Source organism: Vanrija pseudolonga, chromosome 3 (genome assembly GCF_020906515.1).
Source record: "Vanrija pseudolonga chromosome 3, complete sequence".
NCBI classification, from domain to species: domain Eukaryota; kingdom Fungi; phylum Basidiomycota; class Tremellomycetes; order Trichosporonales; family Trichosporonaceae; genus Vanrija; species Vanrija pseudolonga.
The window spans coordinates 3,521,217-3,538,357 of NC_085851.1; the positions used below are offsets into that span (position 1 = coordinate 3,521,217).

General features: G+C 62.9%; 4 protein-coding genes across 4 annotated transcripts; all 4 read right to left on the reverse strand.

The window, feature by feature from the left end:
* Window positions 1–14: 14 nt before the first annotated feature.
* LOC62_03G004932 (uncharacterized protein) lies at window positions 15–3,367 on the reverse strand. Its single transcript, XM_062771452.1, has 8 exons — window positions 3,064–3,367; window positions 2,317–2,941; window positions 2,163–2,276; window positions 1,924–2,108; window positions 694–1,848; window positions 593–654; window positions 250–537; window positions 15–197 (listed from the first exon to the last, which is right to left on the reverse strand). Exons 1-8 carry the CDS (start codon window positions 3,123–3,125, stop codon window positions 166–168), a joined length of 2,523 nt encoding a protein of 840 aa, XP_062627436.1. The 5' UTR covers window positions 3,126–3,367; the 3' UTR covers window positions 15–165.
* Window positions 3,368–5,544: 2,177 nt separating this feature from the next.
* mus81 (Crossover junction endonuclease mus81) lies at window positions 5,545–12,043 on the reverse strand (the record flags this gene model as incomplete). The annotated part of the gene is made up of 9 exons (XM_062771453.1): window positions 10,493–12,043; window positions 9,902–10,454; window positions 9,095–9,652; window positions 8,176–9,043; window positions 7,461–7,671; window positions 6,856–7,425; window positions 6,608–6,819; window positions 5,596–6,032; window positions 5,545–5,566 (listed from the first exon to the last, which is right to left on the reverse strand). The coding sequence occupies exons 1-9, from the start codon at window positions 11,958–11,960 to the stop codon at window positions 5,545–5,547; spliced, it is 4,899 nt and encodes a 1,632-aa protein (XP_062627437.1). The 5' UTR covers window positions 11,961–12,043.
* A 1,170-nt stretch (window positions 12,044–13,213) lies between these two features.
* Window positions 13,214–14,684, reverse strand: gaaC_0 (L-threo-3-deoxy-hexylosonate aldolase). The gene is made up of 3 exons (XM_062771454.1): window positions 14,512–14,684; window positions 14,220–14,400; window positions 13,214–14,065 (listed from the first exon to the last, which is right to left on the reverse strand). The coding sequence occupies exons 1-3, from the start codon at window positions 14,612–14,614 to the stop codon at window positions 13,309–13,311; spliced, it is 1,041 nt and encodes a 346-aa protein (XP_062627438.1). The 5' UTR covers window positions 14,615–14,684; the 3' UTR covers window positions 13,214–13,308.
* Window positions 14,685–15,061: 377 nt separating this feature from the next.
* On the reverse strand, window positions 15,062–17,043 carry PRP46 (Pre-mRNA-splicing factor PRP46). Its single transcript, XM_062771455.1, has 7 exons — window positions 16,455–17,043; window positions 16,156–16,379; window positions 15,812–16,071; window positions 15,644–15,766; window positions 15,498–15,607; window positions 15,307–15,404; window positions 15,062–15,219 (listed from the first exon to the last, which is right to left on the reverse strand). Exons 1-7 carry the CDS (start codon window positions 16,969–16,971, stop codon window positions 15,127–15,129), a joined length of 1,425 nt encoding a protein of 474 aa, XP_062627439.1. The 5' UTR covers window positions 16,972–17,043; the 3' UTR covers window positions 15,062–15,126.
* Window positions 17,044–17,141: the final 98 nt, after the last annotated feature.

A 17,141-nucleotide genomic window follows, 5' to 3' on the forward strand; every position in this document is an offset into this window, starting at 1 on the left:
CGTTACACGTCGTTGGATATCTCAATGCATAGCAGGGGGGTATCACTCTGTATACTACTGCACACGCACACTGCTGCACTCTGTCTCTCTCTCTTCTTACTACTTCTACTCGTTTTAGTTACGATTGGCTAGGTCCAACCGCTGTTGTAGGCCGCACCGCTGCGCTTATGCAGCGGCGACCTTCTCGGCACGCCAGACTGTGGACCCGGGTCAGCACTGTTTGCACTTTCGCCACGCCACGCTACTCACACGAGGCGTACATGTTGACGCGGTCAATCGCCTGGTTGTTCTCGCGGATGTCAATCGGCTCGACCTTGAATCCGGCAAGCTCAAAGCGCTGGCGGTACCAGGGGTACTTGGCAGCCGAACGCCACACGGCGTGTCCGCCGACGCGGAGCACACGGCGCATCTCGAGAATCTGGAAGTCGAGCTCGGAGCGCAGGTGCTCGTATGCCGCCTCTGGCGACTGGTCGAGCTCGTCGAGCGCAGTCGAGCCAGTGGGCGGCAGAGGCGTCTTGGGAGGGATCGGGTCGAACCCTGTGCATAGATTAGCGAACTGCGGTGCGAGGAGCGCGGGGCCCACTGTACTCACAGTCCATCGAGTCCATGACGATGATCTTGGTCAGGTTCTCATCGGGAAGACCACGGAGAACGCTGCAAAAGTCAGAATTGATCTAACCACGCCCTGCTCACTTGATAATGGTGTCGGTGTGCAGCTTCAACGCATTGTTCGTCTTGGCGTCCTTGAGCGCCTTGAAGCCCTCGGGCTTGAGGTACGCAGGGCACGACGAGCGGCTGTACGTGCCGTTGAGGCAGAGGTAGTAGAAGTAGTTGTCATCCTTGAGCGTGGTGAGCGCCGGGATGGGGTCCATGGTGGACGTGACAAAGTCGGCGACCGAACCGTCCTGCAGGAAGCAGTTCATCTGGTTACGGGGGACACCGAGCGCGTGCCAGTTGAACACGGGGTTTCCGAGGAAGCCCTTGAGCATGACCTGGTTGAGGAGGACGGGACGGAGGCGCTTGTTCCAGATGCGGATCTGCTCGTCGACCGAGTTGGCGTTGCAGACCTTCTTGACGTCGCCGCTGACGCCGGCAAGGAAGAAGGCGACCTGGGCGAGGCGGAGAGCCCAGCCCGAGTAGCCGCGGAAGTAGAAGTTGCGGCTGAACTGGTCGGCGTGCGTCTTCCAGTAGGCATAAGCGTGCGACGAGAGGAAGGGCGACATCTTGGAGGTGAGGAGGCGCTCAAACTGGGGGTGGTGGCCCTCGCCAAAGATGAGCCAGAAGTCGGCGTAGTCGAGGGTCTGGATGGCCGCGAGCTTGAGTTCGAGAATGTGGCCCTGGCAGGGGTTCATGTCGACGGCGTGGATACGAGCACACTGGGCCGCGAGAGCATAGTGGAGCACATTGTCGCCGGCCGACGTGATGGCAAGGACGTGGTCGTCCTTGTTGATGCCGAGGCGCTTGACGTCGACATCGGGGTCCTCCCAGGTCCAGCCGTAGATGTGGGTGCGGAACTGCTGGTGGATCTTCTCCTCGAGGTAGGGGAGACGCCACGACTTGCGGAGCTGGTAGTGGAAGGGCGAGAGGGGAGCGCCGGCCTCGTAGATGGTCTGCTGGTGGGTGCCGTTCTCGAGCGCCGCCTGCGCACGCTCCAGGGCACTGGGGCCGATGGTGAGCTCGGGAATGGTCTTGAGGTCGGGCGAGTAGAGGGGAGTCGAGGTGGAGAAGGGCGAGGTGGGGGTCATGAGACCGCCACGGCCCTGGCCGAGGTGGTTGCCGGCCTCGATCTCGAATGCGCGCGAAGCAGCAGAGGCGTCACGCTGGCGAGAGCAGCCGAGGAAGACATAGCTGGGGAAATGTTAGCGTCAAGGTGGCGACGTCTGGCGCCATAGGTCACGCGCCCGCCAAGCGTGCCACACTCACTAGGGGATCTGAACAAACCACGACTGGAGGAAGTTGTTGCGGCCATTGTACAGCTTGATAGTGCCCATCTTGTACTCGAGGTACTCGCGGCGCGAGCCGTGGAGGTGGACATTGTCAAACTCGAACCAGCACTCCCAGAACCACTTGGAGAACCACGAGACGCGCTTGCTCTGGGTGCCGATAGCCTGGGTCGTGTTAGCTGGGTGTGCACGTGCTCGCACTAGCGCGCCGCCACTCACGCGCTCCTTGATGCCGAGATCACGCGATGTGTAGAAGTCGACAACACCGATAAGGCCACGCTCGGGGTCGAGAACCTGGTCGCAGCGGTCGAGGAGCTGGTAGAAGGGCGGGATCTGTGCGGGTTAGTTGTCGCGTCTATGGAGGCCCACCCACCATGGAGAGCGAGTAGCTCAGCGTGATGGCCGTGAGCGATCCGCGGGGGTCGAGCTCTCCCGACTCCCACTCGGGGAGCACAAAGCGCGACGCGTCCTGGCAGAGCACGTGCACATTCTTCCAGCCCTTGGCGGCGAACCTGCGGCGGGCGACGTCGAGGAGCGGCTCACAGAGGTCAATGAGGTAGATCTTGTCAAAGTACGTGTGGGGGAGGTACTCGTCCATCTGCTCAATGTTCCAGCCGGTGCCGCCGCCAATGTCGACCCAGATCTTGGGCTTGGCGGTGCCGTCGGAACGGAGGGGGGTGGGCTGGGCCTTGAGGTGGGCGGCAAGCAGCTGGAGCATGGTCTCGCGGCCCTTGAGGAGGTGGGCGCGGGTCGAGTCGTAGACGTCAGCCTGGCCGGCGTAAAAGTTGTCGAGGCTCTCCTTCTGGTCTCCGCCCGCCTCGTGGTTCTTCTCGCCCTTGACAAAGGGCTTGAAGAAGCAGTTCCACATGAACACGAGCGGGGTGTGCACGACGGTCGAGAGGCCGAGAGCGACGAGCCCCCACGCGAGCGCGGCGATCGACCACCCGATCACGGCGGGGCTCAGCTGGACATGGGGCTGCAGGAGGCTCTTGAGCGGGCTAGGAAGACGGGTAAGCCACACAGCACTCTCTAGGATAAGCCGGGGACGCGGCGCGGATGGGCAAAGCAGGCGCGGGCCAGCGACCACTGTAGGCAGGCGCAGGCGGGCGGGGGGACTCACGCGATGCCGCCGAGGAGGCTCGCGCCGGTGACGAGCAGCGCGACCTGGTTGACGGTGAGCATTGTTGCTGGTGGCTGGGCTGTGGCGGGCGGGCGGGCAGCAGCTGGGAGCGAGAGGTCGGTCGACACGAGGTGAGACGACCACTTGCAAAAGTCGAGCAAGTGAGAGAGCAGTGGTCAGTTGGCGTCGTGGAGGCCAGGCTATAACGGTGTGCGTTGAGTAGGCAGCAGGCTGGTGTGGCCGGCGAGCCGGGCTGGCAGCCGTGAGCGGAGTGACCCAGCCAGCCAGCCAGCAGCGAGCGAGCCACCGAGCAAGCCAGCGCCAGCCAGCCAACACGTCCCCAAAAGTCCAGCAGCATGCTATCTTGGCCTGGCTGTGCCGCCCGATATCCAGCACATGCCCGTGGTGTACTGTAGGCAGGCAGGCGCGTCACGTCGCCCTGACGCGTAGTGGGTGACACCCGGCCGCGAGATGAAAGAACGTGCGATGACATGTTGTGGAACGTGGGTGGCGGTTGCGTCATGGCGCGGTGCGTTTCCCCGCATTTTGTGCACTGGGGCCTACTGCAAGTTGATTATCGCTGGTCCTAATCAGTCACGACCCAGCCAGCCCATGTGCGTGGGATTACACCGTCGTCCAATCCACGCTGCCGTGCTGCGTGCTTGGGATCTAGACCAGGACTCGATGCCTGCCTGGACGTGGGCGAGGCGTGGTTCGTGCTGCGTGCGTGCGCTCGCTGCAAAGCCCGACGACTCGGCCGAGCCCGCCTCCACCTGCGCCGCCGCCGCCTCCGCCTCCGCCGTTGCCTCCGCTGCACCACCCGTCGGGGTCGACGGGGTTGTGGAGATTGCCCGTGGGCGGGTGTGCGGGCTGGCGGGCGGGCGTGAGCGAGTGCCGTCGGGCATCGCGTCGGGAGGGGTGGGGTGGGGTGGGATGGCTGTTGACATCGACTGCCCCCCATTGTCAGTGGGTTACTGCGCACCGCATGGTAGCAGCTTAGTAGTGAGCAACCATCCGTCATCCACCACGACCGTAGTGCATCGGCAAGCCGTAACAGCTCGCTCCACAACCCCACACTAGCCGCTGCCCGCTGGACTCACTCGGCGCCGTCAGCACAGGCCCGTCATGAGGCGCCAGGCAGACGAGGGCGGCGGGCCAAGGCGCGCCGCCGCCACCACTAGTGCACGCTGACACGTGCTTGGCTTGGCTGGCTGTTGGCTACTCAGCCACTCACTGCCTGTCACTTGTCACTGTCGTGTTACACGAGGGCGGTATCAGTATTGTTCAGCATTGGACTGGAATGCGCCGCCGTGCGTCGTCGAATGTTCGCGACGCGTAAGAAACAGATGTGCTGCGCAGTGACCATGAGCAAGTGTCAGTCCACCACCGCTCTCCCAGCGCGTGGCCTTCCGAGGGCTCAGCGACACGACGCGTCGTGCCCAGCTCGGTGCACTCACCAGGTGCAGGTAGTGGCACACCAATCGGGATATGCAGCACACACACATACACTTACATCGGACACAGCTACTCACATCGGACACAGCTCAGCCCAACCACAACTCGCCGTGCCCATGCCATTCCGCCACACCCACCCGCCCACACCACACGTCAGCAGGACACGGGTCAGCAGGCCAGCAAGCACAGGCACCACCACGCCCCACACTCGTGCGCACGCGCACACACGACAACAACAACAATAACGGGGTCTCGCCCGTGCCGTGCGTGCCGTGCCCCAACGGCCGGCCGGTCGGCATGCTCCCCCTCCTCACCCACAGCTCGTCACATCAGCTGCCCACCCACCCACACGCACGCCGTTCCAGGAACCCTCGCTCGGAATGAAACTGTCTCTCTGGGTGGGCTTGAGGGCTTCCACCTCCGTTGGAAATCACCTGTGGTGCTCCGCGCGACGGCTCACATGTTGCCCTCGCCCGACGCTCGACTCCAGCTGCGTGCCTTGTCCCTCCTTGTTGCGCCGTTGGCCAACCGGGAGCAACGCTATTCACGTTTAGCCCGTTGTCGCATGGCCAAACGTGATTCCCACGGCAACCCGCATCTCCGCCTCGAGACGGGCCCTCAGCCCCCTCGACAACCACACTACCACCTGACGTATATGTCTACAGGAAAAACAACAGTGCCATCTACAGGTACATGTAAAGGTTTCGTCATGCCGGCACCAGGGACCATGGGCTCCCCCGCGTGGCGATGCAGGGGCAAATGCCCACCTCCCTCCCAACCAACCCCCTTCACCCTCCCCCTGTCGCCTCCTCCCTCACGTCTCCTCCCCCCACAGTGCCTTCCAAAGCTGGAACGTACGTCAGTGCCGTACAACGCCGCTGCCGCGGATCGCGAACGCCGCAGATTAGCCAAAAACTCACAATCACGCTCTGCGCGTCGCCGATTTTGCGACGACCCTCGCCGGCCACTTCATCCGCAAACATCATTGTTGGCGGTCGGGTCTTCCGACCCTCTGTGCGTGTTCCTTCAGAGTGGCGCCTTTTCATAGCTTCAAACAGCCCCAGCGGCGTATCCCACTTGTCAAGCACGGCGGCGACTCGTTCTGGGCTCATGCCCTTGACGCAGAGCAGCATTCGCGCTAGGGTCTCGTACACGGTCCTGCTGCCACTTTTGTCGTTGAGGGCCTGGTAGGAGTCAAACGACGTGAGGAACGCCTTGTCCGGATACGTCTTTCGCAAGGTCGCTTGCAGCGAGCTGTACGAAGTTCGTGAGATGAAACGGGGCGGAATCATCTCGAGGTCGCGGTGCGTGCGCTCAATGACAGAGGTCATTGTGGCGAGAAAATCGATCGTGTCATTCAGCTTGTGTGTCTCCTTGAGAAAGAAACCGCTGATCACTTGGATCTGCGACTTTGCCGTCATGATTTTCGCGCCGTGGAATTCCATGCGCTCGGCAAGCTGGAAATCCTCGACCACGTAAAATACCTTGCCGATCCCCGACTGGGAAAGACGAAACTTTCGTCAGCGCGCTGAGCTATCTTTGGAAAGCTTACGCATTGTTCGTTGTAACGGCCATCAAGAATACTGGAACATAGGTCGTCGAGGCGTTTCCGCTCGACGACGAAGTCAAGAACGCATTCGTCCTCCTCACGGCCAGTCCCGCCCAGGCGGCGAGCTACCCAGCACATGTCACCCATGCGCAAGGCGCGGGTCTCGACCTTTACGCCTTTAGCTGTCAGGGCAGTGGCGATTTTGTCACGGTTCGACCTCGACTCGACCTCGCGCGTGTCGAGGATTAGGACTACCTCGTACGTCCCGTGTGGGAAGACGATGGCGTCGGCAGACGAGAATGACGGCGCCTCGCGTATCTCACCCAGCCGAGGAAGCTGAGACGAGAGTCGTGGCGCTGACCGTGTGGCGCCGAGGCGAGGCGCTTTCCGCGGGGCCGAGGAGGTTAGTGTCGAGGTTGACGCCGCCTTGGCTATTGGCGCTGCCCGGGTAGCTTGTGGCCGAGACGAGGTCGGCGCTGCGGTCACTGGTGGCCGGGACGAGGTTGGCGCTGCCACATCGCCCTCGAAGCGGCTGCATACTGGGGGCGCACCGTCCTCGACAATAAACGCCGTCAGTGTCGCCACACCGTCGTCGTTGAGTGTCGGAAAGTCGGCAATGAGGCGCAGCTGTGCCGTAATCGGGTGCGTGCGCTGCGACTCGCGGAACTCGATCTGGCGGAGGGCGATGAACTCTTCTGGATCGAGGCGGAGTCTCGCACTGTCGATGCTGTCCACGCGCTTGCCCCTCGCGTCTGGGCGTCAGCCGTGCCCTGTCCACCCACACATACCAAGGTACCAAAATCCAAACTTGCCCGATCTCGGCGCTGCAGGCGGAGGCAATGCGGCGCGGGCGGTCCCCTCCGACGCCGCAGGGGACGGCGGAATTTCTTCCCTCCGCGCGAGGGGCAGCAGCTTGGGCAGGCTCGCGAACTCGGGGTGCATGTTGCGCAAGGTAACCGCGACGTCGTAACCGTCCTCGGTGAGGCAGTAGCGGTGCGGGCTGCCCATGACAAGCGTGTATCCCTTGTTCACGAGCGTCTTCATGCCGTTCCATGCCGTGTGGTACCCCCCGCGCTCGGAGTGGTCGTATGGGCTGTCGCAGTACGCCTGCGACGCGCGCGTGAGCTCGCCCTTGGTCATCCAGTTCTGGATGTTGGACGGGTCGTCAATCGACAGCAGCAGGCCGAGGAGGAGGCCGTAGGCGCCCGAGCCGCGCTGCGGGATGTACACTTTCGGCTGGGCGGGCTTGCGCTTCTTTGGCGGCGGGGCGGGCTCCTCGTCAGATTCGGCAGCTGCAGCGGCGGGGCGTCTTGCGGCGGGGCGTCTTGCGGCGGGGCGTCTTGCGGCGGGGCGTGGGCCTGGAACGTCAGCAATGCCCAAATGCTCGTCTCACGCTCAGGCGACGCGGGGCACGCCATGCCCGTCTCCTCGCAGTGTTTCTTCAGCTTGGCCTCGAGTAGCGCGACCGTCTTGGGCCCGATGCCCTGCAGCTGCGCGAGGTCGCGCGGGCGGTCGTACGGCACGGGGCAGGCCACGAGCGAGCGGCACGCCTTGGAGTAGACGTCGGATGTCTTGAGGCCCTTTTCGCGCGCGGCGTCGCGCAGCTCTGCGGGTCAGCTGGGCGCTTCGGACGAGGGGCAGCTACCTTCGAGCCATTGTAGGAAGAGCGGGTTCGCGCACCGCGTGGGCGGCGGTGGCATGGTCAATCAAGATGGGTTGCTTTTGTGGGTTATGCTATGACGCTGCCTTGGCAGGCCGACAAGGGCATAGGGGGGTCCAAGACGGGTAGGAGTAGGATAGAGAGAGTGATGGGAATGACAATCAATATAGAGCAAAGAGATCCAAAGTTGAAGTAGTCTTCGCAATGGCACACAAATCGCATCAACAACCTGAAACCAGCACCGTCATTCGCGACGCGTTTTTATCCCGCACCCCCACATAGCTTGTTTGGTTCCAACTCGTTAAAATGCAAATTCATGCCAGAGAGAGAGAGAGAGAGAGCGAAACATGCAAGATTACTACAACGAAACTGATAATGCGCGGGTGTGTGGGGAGGATGCCTCTAATGCTGAAACAGAAGCCGATGGCATATCCGACGCCGAGGGCACATCCGAGAGCGAGGCAGACATCGCGGCTGACACGGGCGCGCCGTTGGGGGTGTCGCCAGTGACGAAGAAGAAGACGAGCATGGCCGCGATGGCGCCGAGGCAGGACCAAAGGAACCAGCCAACCTCGACGCGGCGGACCCAATTGATACCGCGGGCAATGCGGATAAAGTACGACACGAGGCCCATGGCCCAGCGCACAAAGAGGTCGACTGCAATGTCTGACGACCTCCACATTCTGGCGTTGACGCCGCCCTTGATCTTGACGGCAATGTTGGCGCGCTCCTCCTTGAGCTTTCCGATCCGGGGCAAGAGATGCTTGATCCAGCTGCGAACCGATTCCTTCTGCTTGATTAGACTGTCGATAGTGGTGTTGATATCGCGTAACTGCTGTGCAGCGTCGGCGCGGCCCGCGGCGAAGCCGTTCTTGACGTCACGGCCGCGGTCCAGCGTCAGCTGCAGGCGACCGATAGGGTCGACATGGGTGCCGGTAATCGGATCCAGCACCGAACGACGAGGCCCAAGAACGCCGAGGCCAAACGACTGGAGGGTGACTTGAGGAGCTGCAGCCGGCTTCCTTGGTGGTCGAGGCCGGTTCGAGCCTGAGCCCACAGCGCTGAAGTAACCCTTGTCGGACTCGGCGACAAGAGGACCGAGGCTGTCCACCGTCTCGTCCTCGTCCTTGGAAGCACTTCGTGTAGGGGGTTTCTTCAAGGCGTTGAGACCAGGGAACGAGACGTCAACGTCGGCAGTGTGGCGGAAGACGGCCTGGACCTGGTCGAGCTGCTCAGTGAAGTGCGCGACCGTGTAGTCCATCTTGGTGTTGGCGACATCGGCCTGCTCCAGGCGACTCCTGGCCTTGCCAAGGATTCTGTAAAGTCAGCAACGTCTGGCTTACGCCGGCCCACACTGGGTGACTTACCCTAAACGCTCAGAGTAGATTTCGTCCTCGACCTGTGCAATTCGTGCTGCCGCAGCCAGCTCCATTTCCGTAGCCTGGCGCTCGCGTTTGGCCTGACGCTCCTTGGCACGCTGTTCGCGTGCATAGACGTTCTCCCACTCGCGTAACTCGGCCGCTCGTGACACCTGGTTGGCTTCGGCCTCGACGTTGTTGGCTTTCCGCGGCCCTCCAAGGTTGGACGCCATGCGCGCGACACCGCCCGAGACAACGCCTCTACCGAACAGGCGGCGGAGGTTACCGTGCTCGTCATCCGAGGTGCCAGTGGACGCCTCGCCGCCGGCGTGGGCGTTACCAGTGCCAATGTTCCGACGAAGCATGTTGGCTCTGTCCCTGAAGCTGTTGTGGTTGTGGATGTAGAGGCGGTTCTGTCCGTTTGCGTCGCCTGGTGCGGGCTCTGAGTCGTCAAAGTCGGCCACAGCTCCAGCAATGTTGCGTCTGACGTCCTTGGCTGCTGTCTTGAGGCTCTCGAGAGGACCGCGGAGAATGCTCATCGACTTTTGAGAAGGGATACCGCTCGTGCTTTGATGAGCGCGGTGTGTGCGGAACGAGCTGGACGCTGGTCGAGGGCGCACTGTGCTTGCTACTTCTATCGAGTTTGTGCGAGACAGAGCTGCAGCGCCGCCGTCTTCACTCGTGTTCCCCTGGTTGATAAGAGACTGAACAGACGACGATGGGCCGTGGTGGTTGTGGTTTGGCGGCAGGCTGGTGTCCTTGAGCTTTCGCTCGTCTTGGGATGAGGTAATGGAGTGTTGAGAACGGTGACCTGACCAAACCGCGGAGCCGTTTGACTCGGGCGGTCCAGGCGAAGGGTGAACTTCTTGCGTGTCTGGGATGGGCGGAAGAACGGGCGGATAGAAGTAGTCGACTGCACCCTTGCACTCGTTGTATTCGTTGACGTCGTCCATTGTGTAATGCCAGCCAGGAGCAATGAGGGGTTCGCCATTGGATCCTGTCGTGCGGCTGCGCCTTGTGTCAAAGGATGGGCGCAGTGCTTCGTAGCGTGGCGACGAGCCGATCATTGGCGATGAGCCCAGGCTTGTCTTGCTGGCACCAGCATTCCAAGGCAGCGGCGACAACGCACGAGACGCATGCAGTCGCTCCAAGTCGGCAGCATGCTCCGTCTCCCATTTGATTCTCTTGTCCGTCTGCGCCTCGGTTGCGTGCTTCCAGCGCAAGACGGCGAGGGGATCAAACTTTGGCGGGTTCTCGAGCCCTTCGTTAATCGCGCTGTAGTACGCGTCGAGGTGAGTCGACGCAGCCAGGGCCTTGCGCTGCGCGGCAGGGTGCGCATTGACAGTCAACCTTGCGCGGTACTGCTGCTCTGGGACAGGTTAGCCAACGATCGTGCCCGTGACTCACCTTGCAGCTGCTCCTGCTGACGGCGTGCCCGCTCAGCGTTCTTTATCTCGGCGTCGCGGTCCATCTTCTGTCGCACGGCTTGTGTTTCCGCGTGCCTTCGTGCTGGTGTCGGGGCGGGCGAGGAGGAAGCTGGGGGAGCGAGGCGTTCTAGGCGTTCTGGGGGAGCTTGATTTGGTGATGGCGCTCGTTTCTTGCCACGGTTGAAAAAGCCACTGATGCGGCGGCGAGATCCAGAGTCGTCCTTTGCCTTTGGAGGCACCGCGCTCATATCTGGTGTCTTTGGAGTCAAGACGGCGCCCTCATTAGCCGAGAAATGGGCACTGGTTGGGTTGTCAGAGTGGCCAATGTCGTCCTCGCTTGCTTCCTCAATGTCCGTGTCGCCAGCTGGGATGGGAGGTACGTGGTGTGTGAAGGGGATGTGACCACCGTCGCTGTCGCCACCAAGTGTCGCGTTGGAAAGTGCACGCCGGCGACCACCCGTGGCCGGTGTAACGTTGCGCATAGGCGAGGGAGCGACGGTTGAGCTGATACTTGGTGATCGATCGCGACCTCCCCAATCGGCGCCACCGCTAGTGAGCGCTGGCGGGGCGGAAACAAGGTAGGGCTTGGACACTGGCGGGAGTTCGACCGAGGTCGACGTGGGAGGCTGTGTTGTTGCTGAATGTGACACATCAGGAGACGGTGCAATGATCGACTGGCGATGTGCGCGCGACGATGGAGGAGGGTTGGACATGAGCTGGATAGCCGATGACACGTCTGCGTCTTGGAGGAGCGCCTGGATCTGATCCGAGCTGAGGACGGCCTCGTTGCGCAAGCTGCCCAAGCCCAGACTTAGCGTCAATGGGCTCGGTTTATGATGTTGCTCTTGATGCTGCTGATGATCCTGCGGCTTGTTTTCGTCGACAGAGCGTAGCTTGCGAGGACGCTGTCGCACCATGTCGTCTTCCCAGCCCGAGGAAGTCGCTTCGCCGCCGCTAGGCGCCGTTACGCGCCAACTTGGCTCTTGTCCCAGGCCTGCAGAGGTTGGACCGAAGCGGGGCGATCCAGTTGCTGTTGATGCACCACCAACTCCAGCAGCAGCACTTGGACCACGAGGTGAGAGTGGTGATCCAGTATACGGGCGTTGCATGCGCGATGAGCGCCGCGAACCAACGGGCGAAGGAGGTGCGAACGCGGCGCCCCCTCCGCCGCCACCACCAGCACCACCACCAGTAGCAGCAGCGTCGTGCGCGACTGGTGGTGACATCAAGCTCTGGGCACGGCGGCGTCCCGAACCAGTCGCACCCGCGTGGTGGTGCGCTTGGACCTCTTGCAGCATTGGTAAACCGATCACTGGGCGGCCTGTCGAGCGACTACTTGGCGCGCTTCCAACACCACCAACAGCAGCATGGCCATTGTTGCTCTTGTCGTCGTCAGAGCTCGACTCGAACCCGCCCGTGAGCACCGAGGGCCGTCTCCCATTCGCCATCGACGAGTGACGGCGAGGCTTTGGCAGGACCTCTGATCGCACCCGGCGGTCAATTGACAGGCGCCTCAGTGGCGCGGGGATTGGGGCGGGCCCGGGGGGCACGGGCAGGGAGGAGGCTTTGGCCGGGCTCGAGCCTGTAGGCGCGAGGGGGGATGACGAGGGGGATAGAGAGGGGGCGGCGGCATCGTGCGCCAACGACGACGGCGGCGGCGTCGGCTGATCGATCCCCAGCCCACGACGTAGTGTCACGTTCATTGCCGCCGCGCCTGCCGAGTCCGAGTCTGACGGCGCGATCAGCTCGTGCAGGCGTGACGCAGCGGCGGGGGCGTATCGCTGCGTTGCTGCCGTGGGCGACGTCGAGAGGGGTGCACGGGGAGTAGGAAGAGGGAGGGGGGTGGTGTCGGCGTGTATAGGGGCAGCGGCAGCGGCGTGGGTCGACGCCGCGTGGCCATTACCGTTGTGCTTGGCGGCGCCGTGCGGCGCAGTGGTCGGCTCGCCGTCCTCGCCCAGAGGCAGGCTCGCAGTCATGGCCGCCGTGGCCATGCGCGCGGACGGGTGCGATGGTGGGTGGGCTGGGTGGGGCCAGTGAGTCGAGAGGAAAGTGAGGTGAAGAGGTTGGTGTGACGTCGGCTTTGGCCGCCGGCCGGGCTGGGGCGAGGGCGGGCTATTGTGCGATGCGGCTTATGGCGATCAGTGGGGATGCGGGGGTGTCGGAGTGATGGTGATGATGAGGGAGTGTGTGTGTGTGTGTGCGGGGCAATGTGTAGAGAGATTGTGTCGTTGTCGGTGCTGTCGCCGTCGCCGTGACTGCTCTGTGTGCTTTGCTGCTTGTTCGGTGGTGTGACGCCGGGCGAGTCAAGATCCAGAGCTCCTGTCCTGTCCTGGGTGAGTTTATGCGATGCGTGCCTTGCACTCTATCGACTTTTGTTTCCGCAGCACATCTCGAGGTGCCTTGTGCTTTGTTGCTCCTCTTGACGACTACTCGTCGCTGTTGTTATGCATTGCCGCCTGCAGCTAGCAACGAGGATTCCATTCCATCGTCCGCCCACGCAGCATTATTGCACAACAACACCACCCCGACATGCCGTGACGCCCGTGAAACACGTAAGGACAACTCACTCGCCCACAACGGCTACAACACCCCTGTTCGGCTTTCTGCAAACCACCACAAACCGACCGAACAAGGACTGGCGCAAACTCTATCTCGTCGACACAACTCCCACACTAATCGCGCACCACGACACCACTGGCTGCCACGACACAATGCAAGTCATGCGTTATAGTGCTATTTACAATCTGCACACACACTGAAACCGAAACTGAAACTGCTGAGGCGACTTTGCCTCCCCTACGCGAGCGACTTCTCGAGCTCGTAGAACTCGGCGACAATCGCGTCGGCCTCAATCTTCTCGCCAGCAGCGTCAGTGTAGTCGAGGAGAGGGCGGCGGACACGGGCCGAGGGGTATCCGTTGTGCTTCTTGAGCCACCACTTGGTGGCCGCGATGCCGCCACGCGCGAGCGTCTGGTCGGCGCCGGCAGCGAGGTCCTGGAGCTTGAGCGCCTTGGTGAGGTCGGCCTTGGAGGGCTGGGCGTCGGTGGCGATCTTGTCGGCGAGCTGGAAGAGACGCGCAATCCCGCGGGGGTAGACGTTGGCGAGGCCCATGATGGCGCCGTGCGCGCGCCCCGCACCCACAGTGGGGAGGAGGAAGTCTGCGAACCCGCCGAGCGTGATAAACTCTGGCGCGACGTCGGCGTGCGTGCGGGGGTACTTGGCGGCAAAGTCGGGGGTGGCCGTCGCGCCCGTGATGCGCGTGAGCTTGCCGACGGCGCCGCACGTGAGCTTGACTCCGCAGATGTTGGGGCTCTCGCGCGCAATCTCGATGATCGTGTCCGAGTCGAGGTCGATCGTGCCCGCCGCGCCGGGGTAGTTGTAGATCATGACGGGGATGGGCGACGCCGCGGCCACGTCGGCGAAGAAGGTCTTGAGCGCCTCCTTGCCGAGCGCGCCCGAGAAGTAGCCGGGCGGGATGACGATGGCAATGTCGGCGCCGGCCTCGGCCGCGTCCTGCGAGAGGGCGATGGTGGCACGGGTCGAGTTGCCGCCGCTGTAGTAAAGGCAGCAGCGTCAGCTGCTGTTTGACAAACGCACAAAGCAAAGCGGGCAAGACGCGACGCACGCGGCCGGGCCGGCGGTCCGCCGCCACCCTGCCTCCGCCACGACCGCTCCGCTCCACCCGTCCTGCTTTCCTTTCCACTCACGTGCCAGCAATCAACACGGCGTCAGTGAACCCTGCGTCGTCGAGCGCCTTGCGCGCCGCGCCGATAACCGCCTTGCGCTCCTCGCGGGTGAGGTGGTGCGACTCGCCCATCGAGCCGCAGATGACGGGCTGGACGCCGGCCTTTGCGAGCGAGACGACGTGGGTCGCGAGGGTGGTCAGGTCTGGAGAAGAGCGAGCGCGTCAGCGCGAGCTCGAGCACAGTGTCGCTTTCGCCATCGAATGTCGGTTGGGGAGCACCTGCAAACGCGCCCCCTGCCCCCCGCCCCACTCACCGAGCTCCTCGTTCTCGTCGTAAAAGGTAGGGCTAGGCGCCCAGACGCCGGCCTTGAGGACGCGCTTGGCGGTGCCGTTGGTAGTGCCGTTGGATGCAGTCATTGTGTGTGGAGAGGTAGAGTTAGAGAGAGTATACAACAGCAGCAACAAGCCTCAGTGTACGGGAAAAGTCGTGCAGCGTGCGTGCTTGCTTGCTTGCCTGCTTGCGTGCGCTCCTTATGGGGAGGCCGGAAAGTCGGCGTCGAGAGCAAGGAGCGCTTCGCTTTGTCGGGCGGGCCGCGGGCCGGCTGCCACCCACCGCCCGCCTGCCGCCCGCCGCCCTCCGCCCCACCGGCCCGGCCGTGACACGGCGTTGACTCTTTGTACTTCCGGCATATCGGCGCGCGGCGCGTAACGAGCTGCTGCTGCTGCAACGAGTCAATTGCGAATGCCCGCTTTGCGAGCGAGGTAGGGTTGGTAGCGATGCACGCGAGCACCACCCACCCACCCACACCCCACTCTGCGGCACAAACTCTGCGGGCGTCAACACTCACAACACCCCTCCCTCCCCCTATATCCGTCCATCTACTTGTACATCTAATCCTGCGTCACTACTTATCACCACCACCTGCACACTATGCAACCTCAGAGTACACCTTGATCGTCTTGTCGGCACCACCAGTGATGAGTCGTGTGCCTGTCCGGTCGAATGTCGAGCAGAAGACACCCTGGGGTCGTTAGTAAACACCCTCTGCAGCACTGCCGGCGGCCCGCCACCACACCCGGCTGCACTACCGCCGCAACGCAACACTCACCGCCTCAGCATCCAGCGATCCAGGCTGGGGAATGTCCTTGAGGTGCTGGAACGGCAACCCAGTGGCGTAGTCCCACATTGTCAATGTTCCGTTGTCGGCTGCGCGTGTGTCAGCAACAAGAAACCGAGACAACCGGGCCGGTCGCGAGCCCGCGGGCCCGCTCCTCCGGCACCGGTACCGACGCCACTCACCACCAGAGAACAGCACACCCTCCTGGTTGAGCGACAGCGTGTTGATAATCGCCTCGTGTCCGACAAAGTTGTTGACAAAGATGCCCTCGGGGCACTTCCACTTTTTAATGCTACCTGTCAGCCGGGGCATCCCAACGATAACCCACTTGTTTGTTCCCGAGCTGCCCGACGCAAAGCTGTACTCGGTCTCGTGGACGGCGAGCGAGCGGACCGCCTTCTTGTGGTGCGTGAGGGTCTGCATGCTCTTGCCGGCAGCCAGGTCCCAGAGCCTGAGGAGTAAGCGGGTGTTCCTCGTTTCCAAGAATGACACCCACCTAATGGTACTGTCCATGCTGCCCGAGATGATCTGCGGGTCGACATTCTGCGTCTTGACGTCGGCGACCGTGCTCGTGTGGCCGGTGAGCGTGAAGATGTTGGCGCGGGAACGCATGTCCCACACGCGGACACTGGCGTCACGACCACCAGTGACGAGAACGTCGAGCGTGGGGTGCACAGCGATGGTGTACACGCCCGAGTAGTGGCCGTGGTAGTGGCGGATCACCTTGTTGGTTTCCAAGTCCCAGCACTTGACCATCTGGAATAGTTAGCCCACGAGCGCGAAGCGCGAGGGTGGCTGAGGCTGGACGCCGCCATCCTTCGCCCCTCCACGGCAACCCACCTTGTCCTCGCCCGCACTGAACAAGTACGGATGCCTGTCCGACACGGCCAGTCCACGAATAGTCGAGATATGTCCCGTCAGACTGAGCTTGAGCTCGCCCGACGCCAGGTCCCAGATCTTGATCACGCGGTCGCCGGCGCCCGTCGCAAACCACTGGTTTCCGGGGTCGACAGTGACGGCGCGCACCCAGCCCATGTGGCCCGAGATGACGCGGGACAGCTTCCCTGCGGTGTGTCAGCGGCGTGGTTTTCTCTCTCTCGCTCTGCCCCTCGGCGCTGCGCGCCTCGGACAACACTCACACTGAGGATGGTACACCGGCTTGACCTCCCTCGCCTCCTTCTTGCGCATGAGCGCTTGCGAGAGGCGCGACGACGCGGCCCCTCCTTCCGCCGCAAAGCCCTCCTGGTGCCGGAACTTGACGAGCGCGCGGGGGGCAGAGGGTGCGGCCGTGTCAGCGCCGGGGTCGCGCAGCGAGTCGCCGCCCGTGATGAGCTTTGGTCCGGCGCTGGGCCCGGCAGCGGGGCCTGCAGCCGCGGCGCCAGCTGCCGCTGGCCGCTTCGGGCCTGCACCCGCACCAGCGGCCTGCAGCACCGGCGGGAGAACCTGCACGTCCTTGTACTCCCGTGCGAGCTTGGACGCGAGCTTGACCTTTGTCGCGCGTTCTGGCTCGTCCGACAGCCCGAGCGAGAACTCGCCTCCGTACGTCACGCGCGTGCGCTTCGCGCTCCGCCGCACCAGGTCTGCGAGCGGCGGGAGCGGCGTCGTCTCGCCAGCGGCGGAAGTGGATGGCGCGGGTGCCGCTACTTCTGTCGACATGGATGCTGGATGATGGAGGAGCAAAGTGCGATCGAGCGAGTTCGATGTCGGTCGAAACAATCGAGAAGTTAGGTGGCAAGTTGGGAGTGAGTGACGGAAGCATTATCCACCACGGCTTTTTTCACTATTAATCCCTAAACGACTCCGACAACAACAATAGACAGGTCTGG